At 51.5% G+C, this 27,597-nt stretch overlaps 1 protein-coding gene across 1 annotated transcript in view; it reads right to left on the reverse strand.

Moving 5' to 3' along the window:
* ADAMTS10 (ADAM metallopeptidase with thrombospondin type 1 motif, 10) overlaps positions 1-27,597 on the reverse strand; it is a 43,301-nt gene that overhangs the window by 15,511 nt on the left and 193 nt on the right. The window contains exons 2-11 of the mRNA XM_010014336.1: positions 21,791-22,155; positions 16,927-17,086; positions 14,578-14,795; positions 13,298-13,381; positions 12,628-12,773; positions 9,341-9,384; positions 7,996-8,101; positions 7,693-7,839; positions 5,930-6,071; positions 2,342-2,449 (exon numbers count right to left, since the gene is read on the reverse strand). Of these exons, the coding sequence (XP_010012638.1) occupies positions 2,342-2,449; positions 5,930-6,071; positions 7,693-7,839; positions 7,996-8,101; positions 9,341-9,384; positions 12,628-12,773; positions 13,298-13,381; positions 14,578-14,795; positions 16,927-17,086; positions 21,791-22,155 (1,520 nt within the window). The remainder of the gene's footprint in view (positions 1-2,341; positions 2,450-5,929; positions 6,072-7,692; positions 7,840-7,995; positions 8,102-9,340; positions 9,385-12,627; positions 12,774-13,297; positions 13,382-14,577; positions 14,796-16,926; positions 17,087-21,790; positions 22,156-27,597) is intronic.

Genomic DNA, 27,597 nt, shown 5'->3' on the forward strand with positions numbered 1-27,597 from the left:
GGCTGTCCCTGCTGCTGCTCCAGACTGGAGGTACTGGGGCTGCTGCTTCTGCTTGACCAGCCCCTGCAAAACCCCCCATGCACACAGGGCTCTTGAGAGCATCAGCAGTGGGCTCTGCCCTTGCACCCTGCCTGCTGGGAGCAGACCCTGGCTCGCTGTCCTGCAGCAAGCATGGACATCGCTAGGAGACCAGATAGGAGCTGGGGGCATGTGGGGAGGGAGGATGTGTAATGAAAGGCATCCTCACAGGATGCACTGGCCATAACCTGTGTAACAAGTGCTTGACTACTGGAAATGAATAAAGAAAGAGAGGAAAGAAAACCAAAAGAGACAGGGAAGGAGCCAACAAGACACTGTCTGAGAAACTACCACCAGATCCAGACCTGAAGTCACCCACTGTGGGTTCTTGGGGTAGGGAGAGGTGAAGCCATAACAACCACAGGGGATTTGGGAAGAGGAGTCTGGGATGAGGGCACAGCCACCACCCATCAGAACCTGGCTCAGTGTCTCCCCCACACTGATGCCCCAGTTGGATGGCAGAGCATGGAAACTCACCCAATATCTCTCTTAATCTTGCACACCTTAAATAGCTTCTACAATCTGATCCTTCTCTCTGCTCTCCCCAGCAAGACAGAGAGAAGCCAGGGGGAAAGGTCTGAGGGCTCACCCAGCCACCAGCCAGGAGCTCCAGCTCGTGCAGAAACTTAATACAAAGGTGCTTTTCCTATCACCCAAAGATATCAAATCACTTTTGAAACATGAATTAAAACAAAGGGATAAAAAGAAGCACAGGGGGTTCAAAATGAGTCACTGTCTTCAATGGGAAGAGCTCCCACGAGTCCTGGGGGCTAAGACTGCTTGTCACTTCACTTTTCCTAGGGCTTTAGAACTCTGGTGAAAGAAAGAAACCAGAAAGTGGAGGAAAAAGAGATATTTAAAAGTGGGAAAAGCTGGTACAAAAGATGACTAGTGGAAAAATACTGCCATTGTATATAGTGAATCTCCAGCAGCAGGGATGTGCGGCCCCAGAGCAGGGATGTTCAGGAGGGATGTGCAGCCCCAGGAGCTATCTACTCCTTTTTGAACTAACTCCCAGCAGAACTAAGATGACTTTGCAAAGAATAATGCTTTTGTCAAAGCCATCCTCTTTCCTGCACTTCAGCTTCTGCAGGGTTTGAAATTATTCTTCAATTTCTTGGGAATTTTCTTTCCTCTGGTGGGAAAACACACGTCCATTTAATGGAGAATGTCCCAGCCCTGATTCTCCATTGTCCCAAGTATTATTCAGTTTGCAAAGGCACTTTGTTTAAACAGTGCTGCACACTCGCTTTATACTGGTGCAAACGGGTGTAGCAGGTGCAGGGGATGAAGTGATATGAACAGTCATTCAAAATTCACTTTCAGAGTATGTGGTCATGAAAAATCGTACTCTCCTCTCTCAGCTGAGCTTGACAAAAGAAGTTCCTCTGAAAGCATGTTACAAACCCACTGCCCCTGCTGGGCAAACTGGGGCAAAAATCACTTTTCTCAGGAGACCTCAGAGCAGACCTGAGAACAAGGAGCTGCTGGAGAGGGTCCAGTGGAGGCCACAGCGATGCTGAGGGGTCTGGAGCATCTCTCTGATGAGGAGAGATTGCGAGAGCTGGGCCTGGTTGGTCAGAGAAGAGCAGCCTGAGGGGGGATCTCATCAGTGCAGATCAACAGCTCAAAGGCGGGCGCCAGGAGGATGGTGCCAGACTCTTCTCAGTGGTGCCCAGCGACAGGACAAGGAGCAATGGCCAGAAACTAAAGCACAACAAGCTTCACCTCAACATGAGGAAGAACTTCTTCCATTGAGAGCCCTGGCACAGGCTGCCCAGGGGGGTTGTGGAGTCTCCCTCTCTGGAGACATTCAAACCCCACCAGGGTTCCTGTGTGACCTGCTCTGGGTGGCCCTGCCTTGATGGGGTTGGACTGGGTGATCTCCAGAGGTCCCTTCCAACCCTGATAGTTCTGGGATTCTAGGAACAAGACGTTCATCTGAAGCACACAACATTGCTTGAGGTCACTGTGTTGTGCCTCCAGGAGCTCGCTGGAGCAGGAACTTCATATTCTGCATTTCCAGCAAACGGATGGTCTGTACTTCGGGGTGATTATGGATCCCTGTGCTCCTTGGCACATCCCAGCCTCCCTCTGTGCTGTTGGGAATGGTGGGGTGGCTCCAGGCCCTGGGCTGCAGGGGCTGGTGGGTGCTCTTAAATCAACTCTGTGCTCACCAATGCAAACAATAATCCCAGTTATCACTGGAAGAGCGATTCAGCCACTCGCTGTCCACTCACTACGGTGACCCGGGCTTCCTTACCCCCTTTTCGATGGTGTTGGTTTGGCATATGGTCCCCTCAGCAGCAGGGATGCTGTTGGTTATGCAGCGGTTGCTTTTGCTCAGACACCATAACTCACTGCAGACTTCCTGGAAAGAGAATTTGGGGGAGAGAGGGGGAGGGAGGAAGAAAGAAACAAAGAAACAAAGCTGAGATTAGGATTCACTGGAGCTGGGGGCTGTGAGGCTGGGGCGGCAGCACGTCGGTGCTGGGCTGGGACACAGGGACAGGAGCATTTCCAGCATGGTGGGAAAATAAGATCAAATCTTGTGAGGTGTTGCCAGCTGCAGTCACTCCAAGGCCACTGACAGCTCATCCCCTTCTCTGGACTAAGCCTGGGCTGGGAGACCTCCAATCACTCGGGATTGGGAGGTTCCACAGCACTCGGGGGCCAGACCTGGCACCCCAGAGAGCCCACACAGACAAACCTGGACTTCCTGCCACAGAGGACTCAACTCCTTGGACATCCCGATGATGCCCAAGCTAATCCTGCTGTGCTCCACCTGACCCCTCTCCCCAGGGCTGAGGTATGTTCTCTTTCGTGGTACTGTGCAGTGAATGCTGAGCACAAGGACCCGTTCCAACCACCTGCCATGAGCATCCCTATGCCACATGGGTCCAGATCTGGACCTGCCTCTGTGAGAAGCTGGGACTCCCCAGGAGCATCAGTGTGGCACATCTGCCATCTCCTGCTACAGGAATGTACCACAGGTCACCGTGTGACTACCTTGAGTACTGGCAATCTCCAGCCAGCAGAAGAGTCCTAAAGGGAAGAGTCCTCTGGAAGATTCAGAGCTGTTTTCAGAACAATCAAAATAATGCCAGATCCTGAGCTGGCTCTTAAGTAGCTCCAGAAGTGGGCACTTCTCTTTGTCTCTGCTTGGTGCAGCCAGGTCCACTGACTGATGCTGGGCTGAGGACTCTACACCTCTTTCCAGGTTTCTTGAGCCACAGATCCTGAGCTTCAGTCCCTCCTGCCCTCGCAGAGCACCAGCAAACAAAAAGCTTCCCTTGGCTGTTTCCATTGTTTCCAGAAGCTACCCAGAAGTTAGGTCCATGACAGAGACTCTGCCAAGTTGTCACAGCTGCTAAAGCAGAAAGTCCAGGCCCTGTGAACCTGCTCTGCCACTGAAGCATCCAAGCTGGACTTCAACATATGCAAACACTTCAACACACTGGTGCACTTGGTCTCCTGAGCTGTGCCCCATCCCTCACATTGTTCAAGGCCAGGTTGGACACAGGGGCTTGGAGCAACCTGCTCTAGTGGAAGGTGTCCCTGCCCATGGCAAGGGCTTAGAACTGGAGGAGCTTGAAGGTCCTTTCCAACCCAAACCAGGCTGGGATTCTATGATTCTATAAAACTGCAAGGCAACATCTAAAATTCAATGCTGAGTTTCCTGCTGGGTCACCATCCTGCTCCTATTCCTACTAAAATAAGCCTATGGAAAACTTGCTGCGTTTCAGAGGGCAGCTTGCTGTGACTTGGGTTATACCCAAAAACATTAAACAGGTTCACACTGTCAATAAAGGAAACTGTCTCGAGATGTGAGAGCAAAGCCCCAACAGCCACGGCTGCTGCTCATGTGCTCCCAGCAGACGCTGGTGCCACTGTCAGTGCACAGCAATGCCACAGCACAGGATGAAGGACCCCTTGTGCTCCTGTGCCAGCACAGTCACTGCCTGGCTTCCTGCCTGCCCCTAAGGCTGTGTGACCTACAAGACTAGGCTGTTCATCATGCCACCAGGCTTGGTTGAGCCTTCCAGCACCGCATTCCTCCAGCCGCCAATGGCTGTGCTCTAAACAGTAACTGATACCCTGCAGGATGAACTGACTCAACGACTGGGAATCCTCTGTGCTGGTACCAAGAGGGGTGAAAAGATGAGCTGGGGATTTCTCTGTGTCCCTCCTGTTCCTGGGGCTGTAGAGTGCCACAGGGTGAGCTGGCAAAGGGAAACACTGTGGAGTCTGCATCGAGGACCACAGCAAAGAGATTTTGGTTCCTAAGTCCTTTGTCAAGGCCCAGATGCAGCTGGCTATAACTAGTGAAAGGAGAAAGTGTCTCTCATCTTCAAAAGGTGTCTACTGCTCCATAGCGCTCTTGCAAACCAGCGTGACTATCGGGACGTAGGAGTTCCTGTATCGTCTTGTTTCTCCATGTCACCAAGGGAAAGGACTTCCCAGCTTCAACCAGTGACATCCGTTTGCTCTGTCCTCACTATATCTATCAATCAACTGCTCTGTACTGGCATGGAGGAAGGAATGCTGCTGTGTTTGTGCCATGCCCCTAGAGTTTGTTTATACGGGGCACAGGATGGGTGGACTTGCCTTGCATTTACCCAGATCTATCTGCATGCCCTTGAGCCTTTATACCCTTTGGGTTTCTGCCAGACAAGCACGAAGGGTCACCACAAGGACGTCTTGTCCTTTTGTGATCCTTGTATATATACAGGAAGCTTCTGCCCAAGTTAAAAATTAGCTGGGAAACAGGCATGTAAATGTGGAAAGTTTCCATTCCATAGCCTCTGGCTCAGCTGAGGAAGGACACGGACTGCAGGCGGGAGCACCTGACATCAGCTGTCATGACCACGCTATTCAGACCCAGTTTCCTGCTGCTGCTCTGGACATCCCCATGGACCAGAGAGAACCAAACTTTGCCCTTGGTTGACCAAGATGAGCTGGTGAGACTACCACTGGTTCAGTGTTTAACCACACTAAACAGATGAGCACTCAAGAGTATTCACATCTGGTCAATTCAATGGCAGCACTGGGCTGCATCTACATGGTTGCAAGAGAAACTAAACTCTGGTCTGATATGTTTCCTCCTTCACAGTTTTCCAGGGCCTGGACTAGGGTGAGTACACATATATGCGTGTCCATCAGACAACACAGCTGCCTGTGCATCTCCCCTCACCACTATGCTCAGCTAGCTGGCAATGCCCAGTACATTAAGAACAGCAAAATTTCAGGCTGAGATCCAGGAAGACTCTTTTCTCCTGAAACAATCTTTCCTTTCAGTGGTTTCTTGGATTCAGAGATCAGGGAATGGCAGCACGGCAGAGGTGGCTTAGGTGGGCAGCGCAGTCGTATCTACAGCACATTGACCCACCTCACCTGGAAGAAAGACGTTTCTCCTCCTAAGTTTGCATGAGCAGCAGAATGACTTCTAGTGAGGATTATGAAAAACATGTCTGTACAAAGCCCTGCTGAGAGGGGAGTCTGGATGAAGGGACTGCAGCCTGGCTTCCAGCTGCAACCCCTGTGGACCAGCAGCAACCCCCATGGACCAGCAGCAGCCAAGGTATCAGGCAAAGGCAAGAGACCTCTTCCCGTGGGACCAATCTGACTGAAACTGAGCTGGGGTCAACCCTTGCGGGTGGGAAACAACCTCCTCTGGCCTCTCAGAGGGAAGCAAGGCAAGAAGCTCACAGGGAACATGCCAGTACCCTTCGTTTGAAGCAGGACAGCAAAGCGACGTGGGCAGCAGAGGAATGGCCCACAGGGCCCTTTGTCCTTGTATCCCCATCCTCCACCCCCTGGGAACCGATAGTAAAGCAGGAAGGCTCTCTACCCCGTATTTACACTGGCGAGATTTAACTCCGTACTGGAAACGGCACTGCTCGTCTGCATCATAGGCCTGTCCTGGAGCCACTGTTGGGTAGATAAAGTCTTGCTTCGGAGGAGCGTTGTTCAGGCATAATCCCATCCCGGAGCTGGAAACAAGAGATGAGAATCAGAGCTCAGAAAGTCTTGTAGGAGAGCATCGTGGTGGAGGACCAGAAAGCAGCAGACACTCCCTGCTCCGCAAAGGGCTGCTTGGTGGGGACAACTGGGCAAAACCATGGCTGAGAAAGTGCTCTGAAGTCTCTGTTGTTCCCTCAGGGCTGGGAAGCACATGTTGGTTCCTAGGTAACTCTGGACATTTGAGTCTGAGGGGTTTGCAGGCTCTGATCAGCTCCTGGCTGTCCCAACATGTGCCCAGGAGCCTCATGCGGCAGCAGGTATGCAGAGGGACTGCCCTCCCACCCCACAGCTGCAGAGCCCCAGCTGAGAGCAGCCAGAGGTGCCCAGCTCAGACAGCCCCTGCTCTCCAAGCCTGTCCTTCTGCATGCCAGAGCTTTGTAGGAGCATCCAAGTTTTGCAGACACACGCCTTTCCCTCCTCCTTCCCCGCTGCTCTCTGAGCTCTCCCTAAATCAAGGCCCCTGTCACCACTCCCCCAATCCCGGGGTCTTGCACTCCCCATCCCAGCAGAGGCTCCTGGGGCTGTGCTCAGGCAGGGGTGGCCAGCACAAACTGTGGAGAGGGCTGACATGAACATGAAACTCCACCAGCCCTGCCAAGGCCTCAGGGTCACCCGAGGACAAGGCAGCTTTCCCAGTGCTGTCCATGCAACGTGCCTCGCTGCGGTGCACGTCCAGGGGTCAAGAGCTAAGGGGACAGGTTTTGCTGTTGCCAAACATGAGCTGCCAGATGTTTGGTGATGAGCCACATGGTTTGGGACAAGCTTTGTGGGACCATGGGGTAGGTGTCAGGCCCTCGGGGGCTGTTACACAGCAGCACTGCTGGTAGAAGGCTGTTATTGATTCTCTGGGGACTTCCCTCCACAGTGACCCCACATATTTGCTTCTTTTAATCATGACCCAATCCTTCTATTAGGTAGTGCCCATGTCCTACCAAAAACCTCACCAGAATTAATCCTGACTGCTCGTTTGGTGATAGAAACCTGAACTGCCTGAACCCTGGATGAGAAGCGCTTTCAGGTTGCAGAGAACATGACTCAGGCAAGGTGATAATAGCAGAACTTTGGGACAGAGTGAGCCTAAATCCCTCCTCCTGAATCCTAAAGGTGCTTTGGATAACAAAACCAAAACCTGTCTCCTAAGTTGCTCAATCATCTGAAAACTCCTCCTCAGTGGCTGCCTACACTATGCAGACCCAGTCCTGTCTCCAGATCCTCCTTCCTCACCATACCAACCCTCCTGTGCAATTCCTGGATGAACTTCCAAAACAACCCAATGCCTCCAGAAGCTACTGATTTATTTGTGAAGTGTCTGGAAGTGGAGAACCAAATAAAGGTCTCACAGCTGCAAGGTAAATGGGGTTGGTACCTTCAGCAGGCAAGCAAAGCATGGGGAAGTCTCCAAAGGAAAGAAGGAAACCCCATGCCCCTTGGGATAGGATGAGGTGCTGGGAGACAAGACAGAAGGTGCATGGGTTGTGCTCTGGGGGCTTTTCTTTGGGTTTACCCACTCCTCACAAGTGACTGTGAGAGGCTGGAGGTGTGTACTAGTTACAAGGAAGAAGGAAGGGCAAGGTGAGATGGATTCCTTACTCCAGGAAGCTGGTGATGTAATCCCTGCTGCACGTGGACCATACAAATGGGTTGGTCTTCATGGTGATGTGAGCAGCCATGAGCTTGGCTGTTTCTTGCCCACGGGAGCCACAGCTGTTGCCGACCCCATCATGGTTCATGCCAAACCTGAAAGCACCACCAAGGCGATAGTGAGATGATCAGCTGCATTTTCAACACATCTGGATTATCCATAGGAAGGATTTTTCAGCTCCTGTTGGCAGGAACAAACCAACAGGGGCCCTTCCCTGCGACTCCCAGGGATTCCTCTAGCACAGCACTCACGTGTGGCCAATCTCATGGGCAATGGTGAAAGCTGTGGCCAGGCCAATGTCCTCATTGATGCTGCAGCTTCGTTCTCGTTCACACATCCCACCAACTGGGGCCAAGCCTGGGGAGGACAGATAAAGCTGTCACACAGGGTCAGCACAAAGCACCTGAAGGGGACATGGGATGCTATCTGGGAACTAAATAATGTGCTTCATACTCACTAACACTGAGCATAGCCTACTGTCAAAAACAAGTTTCTTCCCCCTGGTTGCACTAGGCTTTGCGATGGACCCATGGCTCTCACGGGCTGTGGGCACATGGTCACTCAGCACCATCAACTGAGTTAGCAATGACAGGTTTGGAAATGAAAAGAATGGGTCAAAATCCTGTGAATTTCATATCCAAACCCTAGGCTGTGTGTGGGGAGCACTCCTTGTCACAACACTGGCACTACTGGTGGGGGAACCGAGATCAGCTGCACCACCGCTTGGGCATCTGAACTCAGTCAGGGCAGCGTGGACAACTGAGTAAGTCAGGATCCAACCTGACCATCTGTGCTTGGTTCTGGCTGACACCCACCACGTGTCATTCCCATGACCAGGAATCCAGCCTGACTCCACCTGAAGGGCTGGTTCATGCAGAAATCCCTCTTGAGCTGTGGCAGCAGATTCTCCCAACCTTCTGCCCACACATTGCCCCACCAACACAGGCTGTGTCTGCTGCATCAGGCCAGGGGAGGAACAGGGTCTGGAACGACTTGAGCCATCACAGCACCTCCAGCCTCAACCTCCCTCCCAGGCACTTCGTCTGCAGCCACATCGGGTCAGATATCCATCAACTTCTCCTTTTTCACTGCAGTGATTCAGAGCAGTAATCCCTCCCTGACTGCTTAGTCTAGACCAGAGCAAGACAAATGAGGAGGTACAGCCAGAGAGAGCTGTAGGCTCTGTCTGTGTCTTGCAGTTTAAATAAAGAACTCCCTTTATAGTCGTCACAAAAAAGCCTGATTTCTCTCTGCTAAGCCAGAAATACTCCACTAGGCTATGGACCAGCCCTAGATGCAAGAGGTTCTTAATCATCAGGCTGGACCTGACCCAGGGATATAATGGAGAAGCACTCCGGAGCCCATCCATCCTCTGGGTTGCTGTGTTTACAGAAGCAAGGAGACTCCAGTGGAGAGGGCTGGAAACCACTGGCCTGTTCCTGGCTCTGCTGATGGTGCTTGCGGTAGCGTTGGGCAAGCACTTCCCTCAGCCTGCTCAGTAGGAAAGGGGGATGGCCCAGCCTGCCCTCACCATGCTCCCAAAGATGTGTGTGCTGGTGGGAAGTGCTTCCAAAGGGGCAGCAAAATCCTACCTACCCAGGGTGCCGCACGGCTTGTTCTTGTAGATGCAAATGTCATATCTGCAAAGAAGAGAAAGCAGCGATAAGAACACTTACAATTCCAGTGGCTCCAGGATAAGTATCTCCATTTTAGTGATGTGCTCATCTCCAAAACACTTCAAAACAGCACATGGCTCATGCAACACTTCTGGAATAGAAAGTACCGACTGGAATGGGTAAGATGCCTCTGAACCATATCGACCAACGCTCACTTTCCCCAGGCTGAGACTCTGTGGATGTCCAATGACAACTCCAGTCCCTGCACTCTGGGGCGGAGGGTGGGATTTGGTGAGATGTGGCAAATCAGCAAGGACAATTCTATCCCAGCCTTGAAGCTGTTTGGGTTTGGAGGGGTGGTCCAGCTCTGCTCACCAGCACCCACTGCACCCCTGGGAGCTGCCAATTCTCTCACGGGAGGCACCAGGCTCAGGGCTCTGCCCCAGCAGAACAGGGGGGAAAAGGACAGGGCCAGCCTCCGGCCTGTGACCTGAGGTTCCTGGCAGCAATTTGAGTCCATCAAATATGTCATTCTGATTCTTCTGTTAAAAACTAAGGAGAACATTTCAGTTGGAAAATGTCTCCCACTTCCAAAGTCACCGTGGCTTCATTCAAAGTAATTTTTTATCATTTTTTTCAGTTCAGTTCTTTACCAAGAATTTTCCAAACGAATTCAATATGGGTTGATTCAGGGTGATTCTTCCCTCTGTTCCTGGCCTTGACTCCCAACCATTGCATCAAGGAATCACCTGCTTGTATATCGTTAGCCACATACAAGGAAAAGCTAAGACAAGGACAGCAAAGTAAAATCTCCTCCAAATCCATCACAATGGGATGCAGCAGCAGCTCCAACAGAGACAAGCTTGGGCCAGAGAGTGAATATTATAATTCGTCTCCAGAGATGAACCTTCCTCTGCTCAAATACCTTCTCCAGAAGGTGGGACTCCCCAGACATTTGGGTCTTTGCAAAACCCAGGCTGAAAGGGGCAAGGAAACTGAAATCCACGTAGGGTGGGCAGGTTGGGGGACCAGTGGATGCCCCAGAGCTGGTTGGGGTGTTGGTCCTTACTCCTGACATGCATTTAAACCAGGTGTGGGTTGGGCTCAGAGCATGGAGGATGCTGAGCAGGGTGTGGAGTTGGGGGACACCTGTGTGGTGAGCACGACCATCTACCACCCCACATCCCAGTGGTCCCATAGGGATGAGAGCAGGGAGGAAGCAAGCTGATGGCACATGATGGGTTAAACATAACGTATTCCTGGTGATGGCTTCTGTCCTTTTGGCCCCTGGAACTCTCTGGAAGTGTCCAAACCTCTCACCCCCAGCAGCAAACTGAGTGAAAACCATTTGTTGCTTTGTTTTGAGCAAATGCTGTGAAAGCCTTTGGAGGCTCTGGTTTGACATGTCCCTGCAAGAGAAAAACCCTGCAGCTCAGCAAGATGTTATCAGGAGACAGGGAATTTATTAGAGATGGGCCAGATGCGCTGGTGCTGTCCAAGCCTGGCATGGCCTGTGAGTCGCTTTCGGTTAGCTCAGACATCTGCTGAGAGGCAGAAGAACTCAGAGCTGGTGTTTGTGTCCCACACGTGTGGTGGGAGGGGAGGAAAAGCAGATGCTGCAACCCTGGGAGGGTGAAAAGCTGGGGCTGAGGAGCCTTTTGCTCCCTCCTCCCCTGGTGCTTGCAGGATCCCAACTCATGAGCTGCCCAGGAGAGATGCACCAGGATGCACATGGCTCTGGCCACAGCTGGGAACTGGAGCAGGAGCACAGCGCCAGTGAAACCAGCTCCCGCTTGGAGGCTCCCGTCTCCACCACTTTCATTTGATGACTTTCTTACACTCCACAAGAGGGAGGGAGGACAAAATGCACAAACAAATCTTGGCTTTGCCTTTGGCTTCTCCCCAGGCTGCTGCCTCTCTGCTTGAGCAGGGTTTACGCAGGCACTAGAGAGCTGGTGTCTTGGATGCAGCTGGCAGCACCTGAGAGCTGCCCTTCATCCCCTCTTGTCCTTCCAGCTCTCCCTTGGTAATCCTCTGTCCTCACAGCCACCCTTCTGTTCCTTCCACTCTCCTGTTGCCCTCTCTGCATCTTCTGCTTTTGTAAGACCTCAACGCAAGAGGGACGTGGAGCTATCAGAGCAAGTTCAGAGGAGGCCATGGAGATGCTGCTCTGGAGCCAGGCTGAGAGAGCTGGCCTGGTTTAGCCTGAAGAAGAGAAGGCTCCTGAAGGGCAAACCTTAGAGCAGCTCCAGTGCCTAAAGGAGCTACAAGAAACCTGGAGAGGGGCTTTGGACAAGGGCCTGTAGGGACAGGACAAGGGGAATGGCTTTAACCTGCCAGAGGGGAGATGGAGATGAGCTCTGAGGCAGTAGCTCTGCCCTGTGAGGGTGCTGAGGTGCTGGCACAGGGTGCCCAGAGAAGCTGTGGCTGCCTGTGGGAAGGGATAGGGACTGGATGACCTTTAAGGTCCCTTCCAACCCAAACCATTCAGTGATTCTATATTCTTTCCTTCGAACCATCTTTATGTCCTTCCAGCCATCCCTCCTGTACCCTCTGCTGCTCCAGGCTCAAGCACTGATCTATTCTGACAGGGGTTATGTGTCCTGCATGTGGAGGTTCAGACCCCTTTACCCAGCTCTGAAGGTCTAATTCAGCTGCTGACCTGGACTGTTGTTACAGAAGCACAGAGACACAGGCAGGGCAGGACTGCTCTTGACCTCAAGGAGTTGAGATGAAGTCACTACATCTATCAGCTACCAAGGAGAGAGTTCAGCCCTATATGTAGGCACCTAAAATGAGGTGAGCCAAACCCCATACTGGCTGGAGGCCCTCTGTCACTGTCATGATGCTCAGATCCAACTTGTATCCTCTTTTCCAGCTTTCACAGCAGAGCATATGGGCCTTTCTACTTCAGTAGGATGTCTGATGCTCCATGACTCCAGGGTGGTTCCCACACATGCCCAACACCATTGTACACATGATGCCATTCACTGTTGGTACACACATGCCCAAGGCTGCAAACTAAGCTCCTTGAGAGCACAACAAAGACTGAGAGAAGACACTGGAGGATGATAATGATCTGAACTGCAATAATCTGCATTGTTGGAAAGGAACTGGCCAGGCTGAGGGACAGCCGTGGCCAAGCAGGTTGTGGGGGAGTGCATGGGAAGGAAGCTCTGGACGAACCACTTGGTCAGGGATAAAGGACAATTGCACAGAGGACACCCCCATTGAGGACAGCACCACCAGGGCCGGGCTCAGCCTTACCTGGTGATCAGCACTGCGGTGTCATGGTTGGCTATGCCATTCTCCGGGATAGCATTCCCATTGCCATTCCTGTTCACGATGGATTTCTGCCACTTGCAGAAGCTGTCCAAGGATTTGCCAGCATGGTGGTTAATCTCTAGTGTGGGCTAGAATAGAAGCAATATAACAGTGTGTTCCCAGGAAAGCTCTGATGCAAAAGCCTGTGATGCCTGTGCCTGTGATGCCTATTCCCATGCCAGCAGAGCACTGACACCCATTCAGATGCCCCCACCTTCTCTTGGAGGCCATGGGAAAGCAAGAATTTGGGAGGACTAAAGCTACTTAAACCTGCTTAAAACCACCCTGGCATAGAGACAGTGCTCAGAGTCCCAGGGGTGCTCTCAGCCCATGGCCTGGACCCAGTCCCCAGCTGCCATTGGGAGGATTGAGAGGCCAGGTTGCACAGGGCCTTGATCAACCTGCTCTAGTGGAAGGTGTCCCTGCCCGTGGCAGGGGTTGGAACTGGATGAGCTTTAAGGTCCCTTCCAACCCAAACCATTCTATGATTCTATGTGGTACAGTCAGCAGGCTGCACTGGGGGGACTTCCAGGGGTGACATCCAGGGGAACACACAGACCCACATAGGAAGTGCAGACGCATGACAGAAGCGGCTCAGCAAAGCCCACCTTACCTGATCCTCGGTGAGGAGAATCAGCCGGGTCACCAGGATATTGACAATATTGCCCAGACTCGAGTCCTGGAAAAGTTTGGCAACCTGACCTCCAAGAAACAAGAAAAGACGAGTCTTAAAAATGAGCTCCCTGGTGAGCTGGCATGGAGAGAGGCAGGGCTGCTTCGTCAGCATGGGCTGCAGGGTCTGAACACAAATGTTTTAGAAAGCAGAACTAGGTATGGGACTCCACGTTACCACTTGGGCTGCAGAGCCTGCTAAACCACGTTCAGACTTTGGTGTTTCCTTCTGGGGAGACTCAAGTAGTGAAGCCAACATCCCACAGCAGCTTCTCCTGGCCTGGAGCTCAGGTGGGGAAGCCCCATGGTGCTGGCATTACTCAGCCACAGGGATGAAGCTTTGGTGACTGCCCACGGGCAGGGGATGACACAGCATCGCTCAGAAATCTGCTGCCACATGATGGGTGTTTCACAGCAGATGAAGCAGTTACAAACAGCATTGTTTTAAAATCTGGCATCTGCTTTAGAAATGCAAACAGAGCCAACCACGAAAAGAGATCCTGCAGAGGACAGGACAAAGAACCAGCACAGAGGGGCTTTCAGCAGTTTGATGGATAACTTCCAAACCTATCTCACCTCACAGGAGGATTCAGCATGGCCAATTCAGGCTGTTTATGCATCCAGCCTGGTATCCTGCCACCAGCAATGACCCAGATCTGATCCTGCAGAGGAAGCTCCTCTGCAGTAACCCAGAGACACGGGCAGTGTGCTATGGAAGAACGAGGGTATTTCTCCCTACCTCTCACACTGCTCAGCCCCCAAGCGTGAGAGCTCACTGTCCTTATGCTTTCCCATGTGTTTCTCAGCTTGGCTGGCCCTATTTGCAATGCTAATTTGAGATGAGAGATGCAGTTCAAAGAAAGAGCTTTGTTCTCCCAGTACAGATCTGTAGCATGGTCAGACAGGCCAGAGTTTACCTCTGCTGCAATGCTCCCCTATGCAACAGAGAGTCCCTGCAGGCTCCAGAGAATCACTTTTTGACCCAAACATCTTGCTCTGGAGGTGGGGAGAAGCCGTTGCCATGCTGAGACAGATCTGATTCCCCCTGTGCGCTCCCATCCCACTTGTCTTCCCGCAGGAAAAACACATGGCACCCTCTGCCAAACTCAGACATTCAGGGTGACAGCAAACAGGGTTTGTTCCTGTTTGGTCTCTGCTGCTGGGTGTGTGAGCACCCAAGGTGGTCCCCTCCAAGGTTCATGATGTGGTTATAACACTTACAATATTCATGATGGCCAGGATGTATTGCTCGATGTCCCGCCGCCCGTGGTACCCCACCATCATTTTGTCAGCCACCACCAGGGTCTCCACGTAGCGCTCTGTGCTGACGGATCTCTTCAGGGGCAGTTGGCCGCGCTGGCTGTGGTTGCCCGATGGCTTCAGTGGGGAGGGCTTCAATGTCCGTAGCCACCAGTGCCTCCCTTTCCAGGGCTTCTCATCTGAAAAGGGAAGAGGATGTTTCTGTTGCCATCCAGCAGCAATTCAGCAGCATGCAGGGGTGAGCAGTGCACACTATGAGCTTGGTTTCAGGGAAGGAAAGGCCATTGCAAGGCTCTTTATAGACCATGTGTGAACCCAGCAAATGCCCCCACTGCCATCAGCTGGATCTGCTGATCTCTTCCTACTGCAGCCCAGGGCTGTGCTCCTGCCCTGCCTCTTGCCTGCATCCTGCCAGCCTCCTACCTGCCTCCTACTTGCATCCTGCCAGCCTCCTACCTGCCTCCTGCCAGCATCCTACCTGCCTCCTACCTGCATCCTGCCAGCCTCCTACCTGCCTCCTGCCTGCATCCTGCCAGCATCCTACCTGCCCTCCCCCTCCCTGCCCCCTGCCCGCATCCTGCCAGCCTCCTACCTGCCTCCTACCTGCATCCTGCCAGCCTCCTACCTGCCTCCTGCCTGCATCCTGCCAGCATCCTACCTGCCCTCCTGCCCAGGCACTGCATGCAGAGGTGTGCACCCATCCTGCTGCAGCAGCCCCATGCACTTCAGTGCATGCTGCAAGGCCCTGCCCTTCCCTCTGTCACAGGCAAGAGTGGTGTGGGTTTAGAAACTACACAGACATAATCTGAAAATAAAGCCATTGCAGATCATTTCCTCTTTCCTTTTCCTGCCAGGGCCTGAATTTAAAACTTGGCTTTTCCTCCACAGAAATGGCTGCAGCCTCCAAAGCAGGAGCAGAAGGTTTGTAGGACTTAGCTTCAGGCTTCAAGTGCTACTGACCTGACCCCAGGGATGTCCCCAGCATGGCCATAAGCTCCAAACTCATGGCCTGGAGACTGCCACAGAGCAGGAGAGCTGACTGGCCATGGGAGAGCCCTGCCAGGAGATCCAAGACAGGTCCAGCCTGCGGGGCGATAGGACAGGGCATCTTTGCTGAGGCCAGTTGCATTGTGGTTGTTCTGAACTATATTTGGCCCTTGGCTCTCACTGCAAGGTCTTTCTTTCCAAGAAGCAATTAGGAACAGGCTAACTTTTGTCTGGAAGCTGTGGAATGTGGCAGATGGAGAGTCTGTTGGCACTTTGTCCACTGTGACTTTGGGAGCTGGGACAGGAGGAGACGGGCCAGGGAAGCACAGGTTGTCCCCAGAGATGCTGGCAGGTCTGGGGACACTCAGAACCTGCTCAGAGTGGGCTGGCACCCTGGTGTCTCCACACGTTCCATCCCTTCCAGCAGTGACTCCTCATCTAGGTGAGTGTCACCACTGGGGCACTGGATGAACATCCTGAAGTGACACACAAACCTGCCAGGAGCAACTGGGAACAGCTTTGCTTCTGCATCCACAAACTCTAATCCAGAACATGTGAGCTGGCCCCTCTGCAGGGATGGCATCTCCTCTCATCCTTACCGAGCCAGGGGAAGCCTCTGTAAACTGAGGGAGCAGCATCCTGTGTGCATGCAACATTTTGGGTAGATGGAGAAAAGCTGCACATTCGTAAGGATTGGCAATTTCAGCCAAGCTCTGGGACACTGCTAGCAAGGATGAGAAGGACACAGGCACTGGAGAGAGGCCAGGGCAGACCTGGGTGAGACCTTTAGGAAGTCATAGGCCTGTAAGCATAGAAGTGGAGTAAATGTGCAACTGCCATTCTCTATAAATATCTCCCACAGCCCATGGTGACTAACCAGCTCCCACATCCCACCCTACAAGGCATCTTTCCACGTGGTCTCTAACAACAGCAGATGTTACCTCAACGTGGACACAATCTTCAGAGACTAAAACCCAAAGACGAGTCTCTGCTGAGCATGTGGGGGCTAAGATTTCACAATACCTTGTCAATTGGCCAAATCTGGAAGGATTTTTCTTAAGAACAGTAAGAGGCAGTTTTTTTCTCTTCTATTCCATGCTCTATTTACAAATTTAAAAGCCCTGCTGTGAAGAAGAGAGTACAAGAGCTTACCAAAGACCAGGCCACCAGAAATGCTTAACATGAGTAAAAGCAAATACAGAAAACTTTCTTGAATGCAGGAGATAGATTTGGTTCTTTGCCACAGTGTGGACCTTCAAAGTCTGGTCTACCAGGACTTCCCCAGCCTGCGCTGGGATGCATTGAGGATGTGTTGGTGGGTACCTAGCACGCCACAGGCTGCATCCATGTGTGGGTACTGGAGAGATGATCGCTTGTACACGACGTGGGGGCTGCCCTTGCCCTCACTCCCTGTGCTGACGTTGGCTCCTGGGCTCAGCGGCTCAATGAAATACTCCTCCTCATCTGCGACGATCACCCCGTGCTGCAGAAGGAAAGAGACAAAAGGCAATAAAAGAGGTAGAGAGAGAACTGAGTGACATATTGGTGGCTGCTTGGAAGGAGCTTTCTGTTGATTAACCACTGAGTTTCCGGGGACCGACAAATACTTTGGAGAATGCGATGGAATCCTTCATTTACGCACGAACACTGAACTGTGTGAACCTACAGAATAGAGGACACGGAGCCAGATGGTTGTGGATGCCTTGGGACATCTTTGTTCACTGAAGGCCTCTGGAAATCACAGTGTTTCCTTGCAGAATTATGAATGAGTTGTTTCCTATTCCACCCACTCAGTGTAATCAAGAGCTGTTTGTGGGATCCTAAATACCTTCACGTAACAGCACAACTCAGCAGTGGGATCTCTCTCCTGTACTGTTCAACCTCACCAAAGGGCCTTCAGAAGCAGCTCAGGACCATTACCACCAGCTGTGAAACTCAGGCACAAAGCTGGACAGAAGTGTAGATGCTCAGAGGCTGTTGAGAAAGACACTGAACCTGTAAAATCTGAAGTGTGTTTAGCAGTGAGGCAATCAGCAGGAGCCACAATCTTCCTCTGCAGCCTGAAATCTGGCTTGTGCCTTGTAGGCACTGCCCTTTTCACACCTCTGACTGGCCGCCTCAGGAAGATAATCTTGTTTCTGCTCCCTTATTTGTTTCTTGTTCTCCCTGATTTTACTATTTGACTGAATGAACCTCAGCTGCGAGCCCAGACTCTCCTCTCTGCAAGTGGACCCACAGCAGTGACTGGGCAGGCGCAGACCCCAGTGGGATGAGCAGCCAGACTCACCAGGTACCTCCTCTGAAGCTAATCCCATTCCCTGTGGCAAGTTTTCCTTCTACCTAAAAAGTCTGAGCAACCTAAAAACTTTCTGTCAGCCCAACAGGGTACAAGTAGAAGCTCCATTGCTGTAAGAACTCCTGGCACTGAATGTTGCCTGACTCCAAGAAATGTGGGTATGCTTCCAGCTGAACTTCACCAACCAGCAGCCAAGGCACAGAAACATGCCTGACATTGCTCAAGCAGCACAAGAAGTATCCCAAAAGTCAAAGACCCACATTCCCTGTCCACAAGCATAGCTCTAGGTGCAGCAACACTCATGTCCTGCCCAGCTCTGCACCACTGCTGTCCTTTAGATGTCATGGCACTTTTCCAGCTCCCCTCTACGCAAGGACAGGAGGCCTGTCTGCTAGGACAGGGAGTGGGGAAGGAAAACATCTTCACATCCTTGCATGGAAGACATCACCGGCGTAACAGCATCATTGCTGGGTGCTCATGCGGGAGAGCCCCTCCGGGGTGGGTGCTGCTACTGTCATAGGTCTCTTCTCCTGTCCCTCCCTGCCATGGAAGCTGAATCGGGGCAGTGTGTGCACAGCAAAGTCCCCATCTCCAGAGTGCCGGGGGATTTCCTCCTGCAACGGGCTCTGTTGCTCTTGGCTGGGCTCCACCTCCTCTAGCACAAGCGAGGTACTGTGAGGTTAGCCTGGCGAGGGCTGCGGCGGAAAGCCGAGTGTCGGCCGGCGAAGCCAGCTGGCTGCCGGCTTTGTGGGATGGGGAGAAGGAGGTCACCACCGCCTTGGGGCAGAGCAGCGGGAGGGGAGAGCATGTCCTGCTTCAAACCCATGTCCTGCTAGTAAAGAGCCGCTCGCACTTAAACCTGAAGCCTCTGCAGAGCACAAGAGGCAGGAGGCTCCAGTGCTGGCCTGGCATCATCCAGGAACGAAGCTTCACCATCACAGGAGTCTGAAAACTGCCCCGTCACTGACCCCAAGATCGAGCTCTGAGGTCCAGGCGTTGGACATGACACAAGCCTGCTGAAAGGGGGTGGCGAGAAGCCCTTAGAGAGATCCCTGTGGTTTGTGGGGGAGCTAAACTGGATATCCTGTCTATGATTCACCCAGGTCATCTGCAGAGCAAGGATGGTTTGTGCTGTTAGCTTAAAACCACAGTTAAAAGCATGGCCACATACTGCAGTTCAGCTCGTCTATGTCCTTGTACACACACACGAGCAGCTCAACATGAGCCCCAGCAGCAGGGCCATCTGGCTTGCTCCAAGCTTTAATGTTCATGCTGACCTTCAGGAGGGCTTTTCAGATGAAAGCACAATTTCAGCATGGACACACAGTGTTGAAAACCTGGCCTTTGGATTGTCCTTTGATGAGCTCTGACATAAGAGGTAAGAAAGTGGTATTTCTCTCCTAAAGTTACTTCTTCCTTCTTGAGATTTTTTTGATGGTAGGACACAGGTCCTTGGGATCTTGCACAGCCAGTGGGATGAAATGTGGCTTTGCTTAAGACAGGGATTTCAGCTCCTAACCAGGCTGAGACAAAGCTGCCTGGTCCTCACTAGCACATGGCCCTGCTGGCAGCTCACAGCTCTTTGTGTTTTGGAAAATCGACCACTTTGCCCTTTGCTTCTGACAACTTAAACGTGGGTGACTTTCCCCCTGCCCAGCCTGAAGCGCAGCATGGTGCACCCTCCATGGGAGATAGAATCCCAGCCTGGTTTGGGTTCAAGGGACCTTAAAACTCACCCAGTTCCAACCCCCTGCCACAGGCAGGGACACCTTCCACTAGAGCAGGTTGCTCAAGGCCTATCCAACCTGGCCTTGAACACTGCCAGGGATGGAGATGCATGGGGTGAGCCATGCTGCCTGCCTGCCCTCAGGCCATCGTGACAGTGCATGTGGTAGGGAAGACAAGTCAAGGGGAGCATACCCACGCACAGGCAGTCCAAAACTGGGGTGCTGTAAGGTGCAAGTTACACTGTGAGTGTTTGAAAACAAAGTGGTTTAGAGCGTTTCACCTTGCAGACACAGAAATTGCTCAGAGATGTGGAAGTCTGAGGACAGGAGGATGGCTTGGGGCTTGTTACCTGTTTTCACACCTTTGCATTGGATGCTTCTGTGGATGCAATCATCCCTTTCACTCCTCCTCATGCACAGCTCACCCCATAATCAGCACCTGGGCCTTGCTTATGCCTATGCAGGAACACAACACAACCCCCTTTACATCATCCATGAGTTAGGTCTGCACATCATCACCATGTGCAGTCCCTCCTTAGCACGTGTCAGCATGAACCTGAACCTTGAGACCTCAGCACCTGGAAACCCTCTTCTGTCCCTACCTGTTCCCTCCAAAGTGGACTGATGCCTGCTTTGGGGAGCGTGGTGCGGCTGAAGGATGGCATGAGTGGATCAGCAGTTACTCATTAACCAGAGCTCTGCAACAGGTCTTCTCCTGTGGCACGTACAGCCCCCACTCTGGCAGCTTAAAGATGCCAGGCTCCTCCTGTCCAAATTCCTGACCCTGTCATCCTCACCAACCCCAAAGACCTCCCCTCTCCCTGCTGATGGCTCTCGAGGGCAGAAGGAAGAGTTCAGGCAAGGGAGAGGTTGTTGGATGACCCTCCATCCCTCTTTGTGCCCGGCTGCATTTTCTCCAGACAGCCCTGGTACCTCTCCAGATCTAAACACAGCCTGTGGACTGAATTACCCCAGCACAAGTGCTGCTGGGCCATTGCTTGCCTTGGACTTGCTGCTTTCTGAAGTGGGAAGGCAGGATAATGCCAGATCCCTTCTGAGCCAGCAGCATCCGGCTCACCCTTCAGTGCTGTTGTGAACACCGGTGAATTGTCTGGGACTTCAGAGTTCCCATATCTGAACAAAGGGCTAACCAGGGAACCAAGAGTTTACGCAGCTCTGACTTTTGGCTGTGAGATAGAAACATTAGACCCTATGATAAAATGAGTCAGATTCTCATTTCTGTTAATAAACCACAGCACTGTTCTGGCACTGTAATTTAGCAATAAATCAAATGTGGATTCATTCCCATTTGGAAGCTCTTCCACCCTGCCAGAATACTGCTATGAGGTGGGGCTGTAGCATAAATATGTCTGGCCTACAGAGTCTTTTTCTACATGTTACCCCTCCAAGGGAGCCATCACCCTTGGGATTCACTAAAAGGGTATGTTTGCTCCATCCCTCCATCTGGCAGGTCATGAAATGTGCTTTGGGAGCCAGAAATATCAGAAAAATCACAGAAAAATAAGGATGGAAGTCCTTAGTGTATTCCCAGTGCTGGAAGAGCTCATACCTGGAGTATTTCTGAGAGGCATTTGTCTGGCCTATTCTTAAAGATCTTCCATGATGTAGGAGCCACATACTCTCTAAGCAACCTGTTCCAGAGCTCAGATATCCCTACCACTAATGTCTACCATTAAGTTTTCTTGATGATATTTAAGACCATGATGTCTAGTCCTAGCTGTTACGACATGCAAAGTCAATCATTCCCACCCTCTTTGCAGCATCCTTGCTGGTTTTAAGGAATGTCGTCTTGTTCCTTCTTGATGTTTTCATACTGAAAAAAAGAGTATTTCATATTTTCCCCCAGAAGTCCCATTCTTAGCTCCTGAAATCTGGACAGAAGTGACTGGGAACCCCAGGAGTGTACCTGCAACTGTAAAGATCTGAATGCATTTTGACAATCCCAGCTATGCTGTGAAATCCCTGCCCTCCTGCACTTTGTCCTCAATAGCACATGCAAAATATATCTTTCTCTGTTGCTGTTGGAAGTGGAGGGGAGAGTTCTGAGAGAGCCAGAATAATGGTCTAGAGCCTGCATTATCCCATTCCAATTAAAATCAATGGAAAAATGCCCATATTTTGGCTGGTCAAAACACAGACTCACCAGTCCATTGCAGTTGCTGATGGCTACCTTTGAGTTTAGGTACTGATCCTGCAAGTGTCCTGCGTAGTGGCAGTCTTCATGGAAATCATGTTGCCAGTCCACACCATCTTGCTTCCAGTATTCCACAGTGAAATGCTCAGCCAGCAGGTTGGAGTGCAGGGTCAGGTTGAGGAGGAACTGGGTTCGGTGGGCAGAGACTTTGTAGAAAACCTGCCGCTCAGATGGCTCATAGGCCAATGAACCCAGGCTGCGCCGAGGACGTTGCTTCAACTGGCTTCTCACGTCAAAGGTGAGGAAGTCCCCGTTTTGGTCCACTTGGATGGGGAATGCAATTTCATAGTGATCCAGGCTGGAGAGGAACTCCTCTGGGGAGGGAAAGCAAACACAGGAGGAATGACAATCTGTAAAGGGAGGCAGAGTAAAACATCTAGTGACTTCAGCACAACCAACCTGCAGTCAGCACAAAGCAGGGGGACACAGTCCTGACACAGAGGATCATAGAATCATAGACTCACAGAGTTGTTTGGGTTGAAGGGACCTTAAAGCTCATCCAGTTCCAACCCCCTGCCACAGGCAGGGACACCTTCCACTAGAGCAGGTTGCTCCAAGCCCCTGTGTCCAACCTGGCCTTGAACACTGCCAGGGATGGGGCAGCCACAGCTTCTCTGGGCACCCTGTGCCAGCGCCTCAGCACCCTCACAGGGAAGAGCTTCTGCCTTATGCTCTGTCCACACTGCAGGATCCTTGGGGTATTCCCAAAGGCCTTCAGCCTACATAGCCCTGGCCTAAGAATAGGCCTTGAGCCTATGGAGAATTGTTTTCTTCATCTGCAGGTGACGGAGAGAAACTGACTGGTCCAAAGGGCCATTCAGTCCAAATCCTTGCTCTGGTACTGGACTACCCCTCATCTCTCCATATCCCAATGGCAGAGGGACTCAAGGTTGTGCATAGTCACAGGAGGAGGGTTATTTTAACCTGGATCCTTTCAGTAACAAAGCTAGCAATAAGGTCTCTTCAAAACAAGCTAGAACGAGCCTTGGGGCAAAAATATCTCAGGAGAAGACAGTCTTGCTAAGGAATGGTGGTGTTCTGCAGAACATTTACAGCTGCCACGTGGACCTGCTAATTCTGCTTTGATAACCTGCATAACAGCATCATACCAGCCTTCCCAATCACAGCTGCATTAGGACATTAGGTACTGTGCATCCTCCCAAGAGGTGCAAAGCCAATATCCTTTCAATGCCAACCTTGCAACCAAAGTAAGAAAGAGGGTGACCAGAATTCCCCAGCTGTGCTGAAAAGACAGCAAGAAAAGAAGTCAGACATCCTGACTCCCCAGCCAGGTCTTTATCTATGACACCATCCTCCCTTCCCAGCTCACTAGGATGGGGTTCTTTATTGTATCAGCCTGACTTAGCACCTTCTCTTGGGGCACTTGAGTTTTTGAGCCTGTCTCGTACCACTTAGGAAATGTGCTCTGACGAGGTCCCTGTTGAAAACGCCTGTGCTCGCAAGCTAAAGCAACACTTCTGGCTGTCAAAGAAATTGGCACTCGACAAAAATTTCTCATTTTCCAAGCAAAATGTCACAGGCACTGCCAGATTGGAGCTGAGTGGAGGTCTAGATGTCTCTGACAGCCCTCAGTACCACAGGCTTCAGCAGAAGATGTATAAAATCATGCACTGGATAGGCTAGCTCCTTCCATCAGAGTGTGTTGTCTGAACCCCTCATCACTGGAGGTTTGCGAATGGAGCAGGAGAGGATTTGTCCTCTTTTCACTCTGGAAGATTCTTACTGTGCTTTCTGCATCCTGTTTGTAGATGTTTCCTAAGCAAAGAGGAGAGGCCAGCCTGCTCCAGGGTGGCTGCATTTTGCCTGGCTCCACACAGCACCCATCTTCAAAGCCTTCCCAGCCATCATAAATTTGAACTCCAAGTTACACTCTTACCACATGGCAGCACTGGAAAGTTTCCTTTTCCCCTAGTGTGTTTTCCAGTGTGGGAGCCTGACAGAGTGGTTTCCTTGGCCACTGGTAATGGGACAGTCCTTCCCACCAGCTGGGTTTAGGGGTTAGCTCCCATCCTTCCAAACCATAAGCACTTCTGGCACCTCTCCCTTGCCTAGACAAGCCAGAAATAATTATTAGTCTTTTAACTTCCTGTGCTCCAGCTTCTCCTGCATCTCAGTGCCTCGCGTGTGATGCAGCCGGGCAAACAAGAGTGACTCTGCATCTAAGCAATGACCTCAGGCTTGGAAAAATTTGCTGTCGGAAGCGTCTTGTTTGTCTTTTTCCCTCTCTGCAGTCTTGCAAAATCGGAAGGAGGTTTGTGCACACAGTGGCTACAAAGGTCTTGGGACAGGGCTGTAGCCCCTGCTCCTGGCCTGTGGGGTACATCCAGGAGATTAAAGATGTTCGGAGCCTGGAGGATGAGGTTGGGTGTGAGAACCTGCTTTTGCTGTAGTATCTGCATCCTCTCAGGGATGGCAACTGAGGCAGAGGAAAAAAGATCAAAAAGCAATTCCCTGCATCATATGGATGTTTTAGGAAGTAATACTTTAGAGTGAGGATGCCACAAACAGAAAAAACAATGAAGATAGACTTCCAACAGAAGGAAGAAGCCGGTGTCCTCATCCAATGTAACAGCTGGCTCCTTCCTCTCCTCTAAACATGTGAAAGATCAGATTAGGCACTGAGATATTAGGATCTTTTACTCTCTAACCCCCTGTACCCCACCCAACATCACAGATGTTCCCTAATTCCCTTGTTTGCTCATCCCTACCTTGGTTGTGCTCCCTGCATCATAGGAGCTCCCAACAGCAAGAGCAGCACCGTTTGGCCCTTCCTTCCTTCCATTCAGAAAAGCCACCATGTGCCCTGTGACCCCTCAGCCACTTCATGCTGTATTAATAGATCTTGGCCTGAAATGCACAGTACTGCATCCACTGTATCAGGAGGGTCTGCACTGGTGATAAGCAGCCTGGTGTTTCCAGAGAGCTGTCAAACTGCTGTGGAGGAGATGCTATAAAAAGCCTTTCTCCAGGAAAACCTGCCCATGGCTGTGTGGGACTGAGGATACTTGGAGCATAAACCTCCCAGGAGAGGGCAAGGGAGAAAGCTGGGAAGCAGGAGGGAACGGGGTGTGGGGAGAAGTACCTCGCTGTCCCATTCTGGTGGAAAGGGAGCACACATCTATAGGGGCAGGGCTGGCAGAGGAAGGGAAAAGACACAGAGGACACAGAGGAGCAAGCTGAACAAAAAGAAGAGAGGGAAGGTGAAAGTTGGAGGAGGAAGGATTTTGTTCTTTCCTTGTATCCTCACCACTGCCTCTCATTACTGAGCTGCTTAAAGGACGAAAAGGAAGCAGATGTTTGCTCTGGTCTTCTCACCAGAACAAAGGGGAACCCCAGCTGCAGTCCAGACAATTCCTAAGGGATGGCTGTGGGAAACACTACGGGATCGCACGGCTTCAGGCTGCCCTGGCATTATAGCAATCTCACTACATCCTTCAAGGGTGCATCAGTTTACATGTGAGTCCTCCTCCCCGACTCACATGTAAACCAGTGGACCCACATGTAAACCAATGGACCCCAATACATCCTCCAAGTTTACATGTGAGTCAGGGAGGGGGACTCACATGTAAAGTGAGGGGGATCAGCCTTGCCCTGATGGTCTATAAAATGGGGGCTGTCTCATCTGTCAGTCACTAGAGTTAAACTAAGGTACTAGCAGAAAACTTTGTTTTGATTAAAGCCCGTTCAGCAGCACGTTCAGCTGCTGTTCCCTGCACTGTGAAATCCTGCAGCCTGAATGTACATGTTACATCTGAATCTCATTACATCTCTGCTGGCTTGAAGAGGTCTTCAATGCTGGGCTGCTATTTCCCACCAAGATAATTACAGCTTATGACTCTGATACCTTAATCTTCTTCCCGCATAAAACAAATACACTGATCTGGAGTTGTGCAGACAAGGCATGTGAAACCTGTTCCATTGCTAACTGGAGCAAGTCACTTGATCAAAATCAGTGGCTTGTTGAAAACACCAGCCTTTACTCTCCGTGCCTCCAACTGCGAAGAGGAGATAAGAGTGTTTCACCCTCTTGAAATGGTGCTGTGAGGATTATGTACTTTCTATCTCAACAGCGCGGTGAAGTGTTGAGTAACATCAACAGCCTGATGCCAAATGTTCCGGACGCAGGGAGCCTAAAAATGTGCTCTGACAGCAAGAGGGGCCCATGGGGCAGCATGACCCTCGGGACTGGACAGGGACTGGGAAGGGAGAGGCTGCAATCCCCAGCTTGATGCTCCCATAGCACCATGCTCCCAGCAACATCATGGGCTGAGATTCATGGCCCAGACTGGCTCAGGGGAAGCATCTGGGAGAGCACAAACACATGAACTGTAAATGTGACGAGCCCTGGGGTTTAGACTAAGGTGTATTAGCAAACAGCGCAGGGACTCATGAGTGAGGGAGGATCTGAGCTGCTGTGAGTCAGGATGGAGGCGATCTGGCAGTGATGTCCTGGTCAGAGCATCACTGCGCGGTGAATGCAGGGCAGATGGAGGGAGGTGTGAACTGATGGGTGCAGGAGGCCCAGAACAGTCACCCCAGGCACTGCCAGAGGCTTTGGCAAAAAGGACCAGAAATGGGGTTTGCTTCAGATTCAAGGAAATCTGCCTTTATAACCTTGCACGTTGTGCAGCGCTGGCACAGCATGCAGCTCTGTGTCTGAATGCCTCTTGCTTCACCCAGCATGAGCTGGGCAATGTCCCACCTTTAGCAACGAGACACTGCTCAGACCCAGGACAGTGTGTGGCTTTTGGTTGCCTTTGTTCCTCTTTCCAGCTCCGCTTCACAAGACAACCCACAGCCATAGTAACTACAGCCTGATGGCGTTGCACTGCTCAAGAGCCCCGTACACCACTGACCTTGGCCCTGCTGCAATTAGTCTGGGCACATGTGGTATGTCACAACTGCGGCTGTGTAAGCTCACTGCTGAGGTTTTAACACCTTGCACAAGTAAATGTCTAACTTCAGAGCTCTTTCTTCATACCTCTGGTGCCTGATGGCAGTGTTCATATTGCCTCTGAAGAGAAGATCATGAAAGCAGATTAGTATTAAGCAGTTTAACTACCTTGTTTTACCTGCGCATGCTGTATTTAAACTCCAGGCTGGGTACAAGGCAGTTCTCGCTTTCCAGTCCCTTCCTAACCTGGAATAAAATCACGTACAAAGGCACAAATCTATGTGCAAGAGACCCACATTCTGCTTTCCTTGCAATCACTTGCAGGTGGGGGTCTGTATTTAAACACAAGACCATCAGAAACCCACAGTCATATAGGACAGGTACAAAGTGCTTACACCTGAGCAGGTTTGAGCATTTACTAATGGTAGCACCTACAGAAATGTGCGTACAAACTAAACCTCCTCCAACAGCACACATCTCACCAGACTCATCTGTAATGCTCCAGCAGCCACCTCCATCCCTGCGTGCACAGAGGACTCGCAGACGCTGCACACACACACCCCTCCTCAGAACAAAGCCTCTATTCATCCGAGGATGCGCCGCTCCACCCGAGTGGAAGAGAAGCTTCCTCTATTGCTACCACGTCTCCTTCCCTAAGCTTATATGTGGCTCTCATCTTGCACAGACCTTATTGCTCTGAATTCAGCAAAAAGCCAAGAAGCATAACATCTGAGAGCTAAACACATCCCTTCCTTGGAGGTCAAGGGAAAACACCTGCAAATTCAGCCGCAAGAGCTCTGCTGTAGTGCAAGGAGCATAGCAGAGCTCGAGGTGTCTCCAC

The sequence above is a fragment of the Nestor notabilis genome, unplaced genomic scaffold (genome assembly GCF_000696875.1).
Source record: "Nestor notabilis isolate BGI_N333 unplaced genomic scaffold, ASM69687v1 scaffold13515, whole genome shotgun sequence".
In the NCBI taxonomy this organism is placed as follows: Eukaryota; Metazoa; Chordata; class Aves; order Psittaciformes; family Psittacidae; genus Nestor; species Nestor notabilis.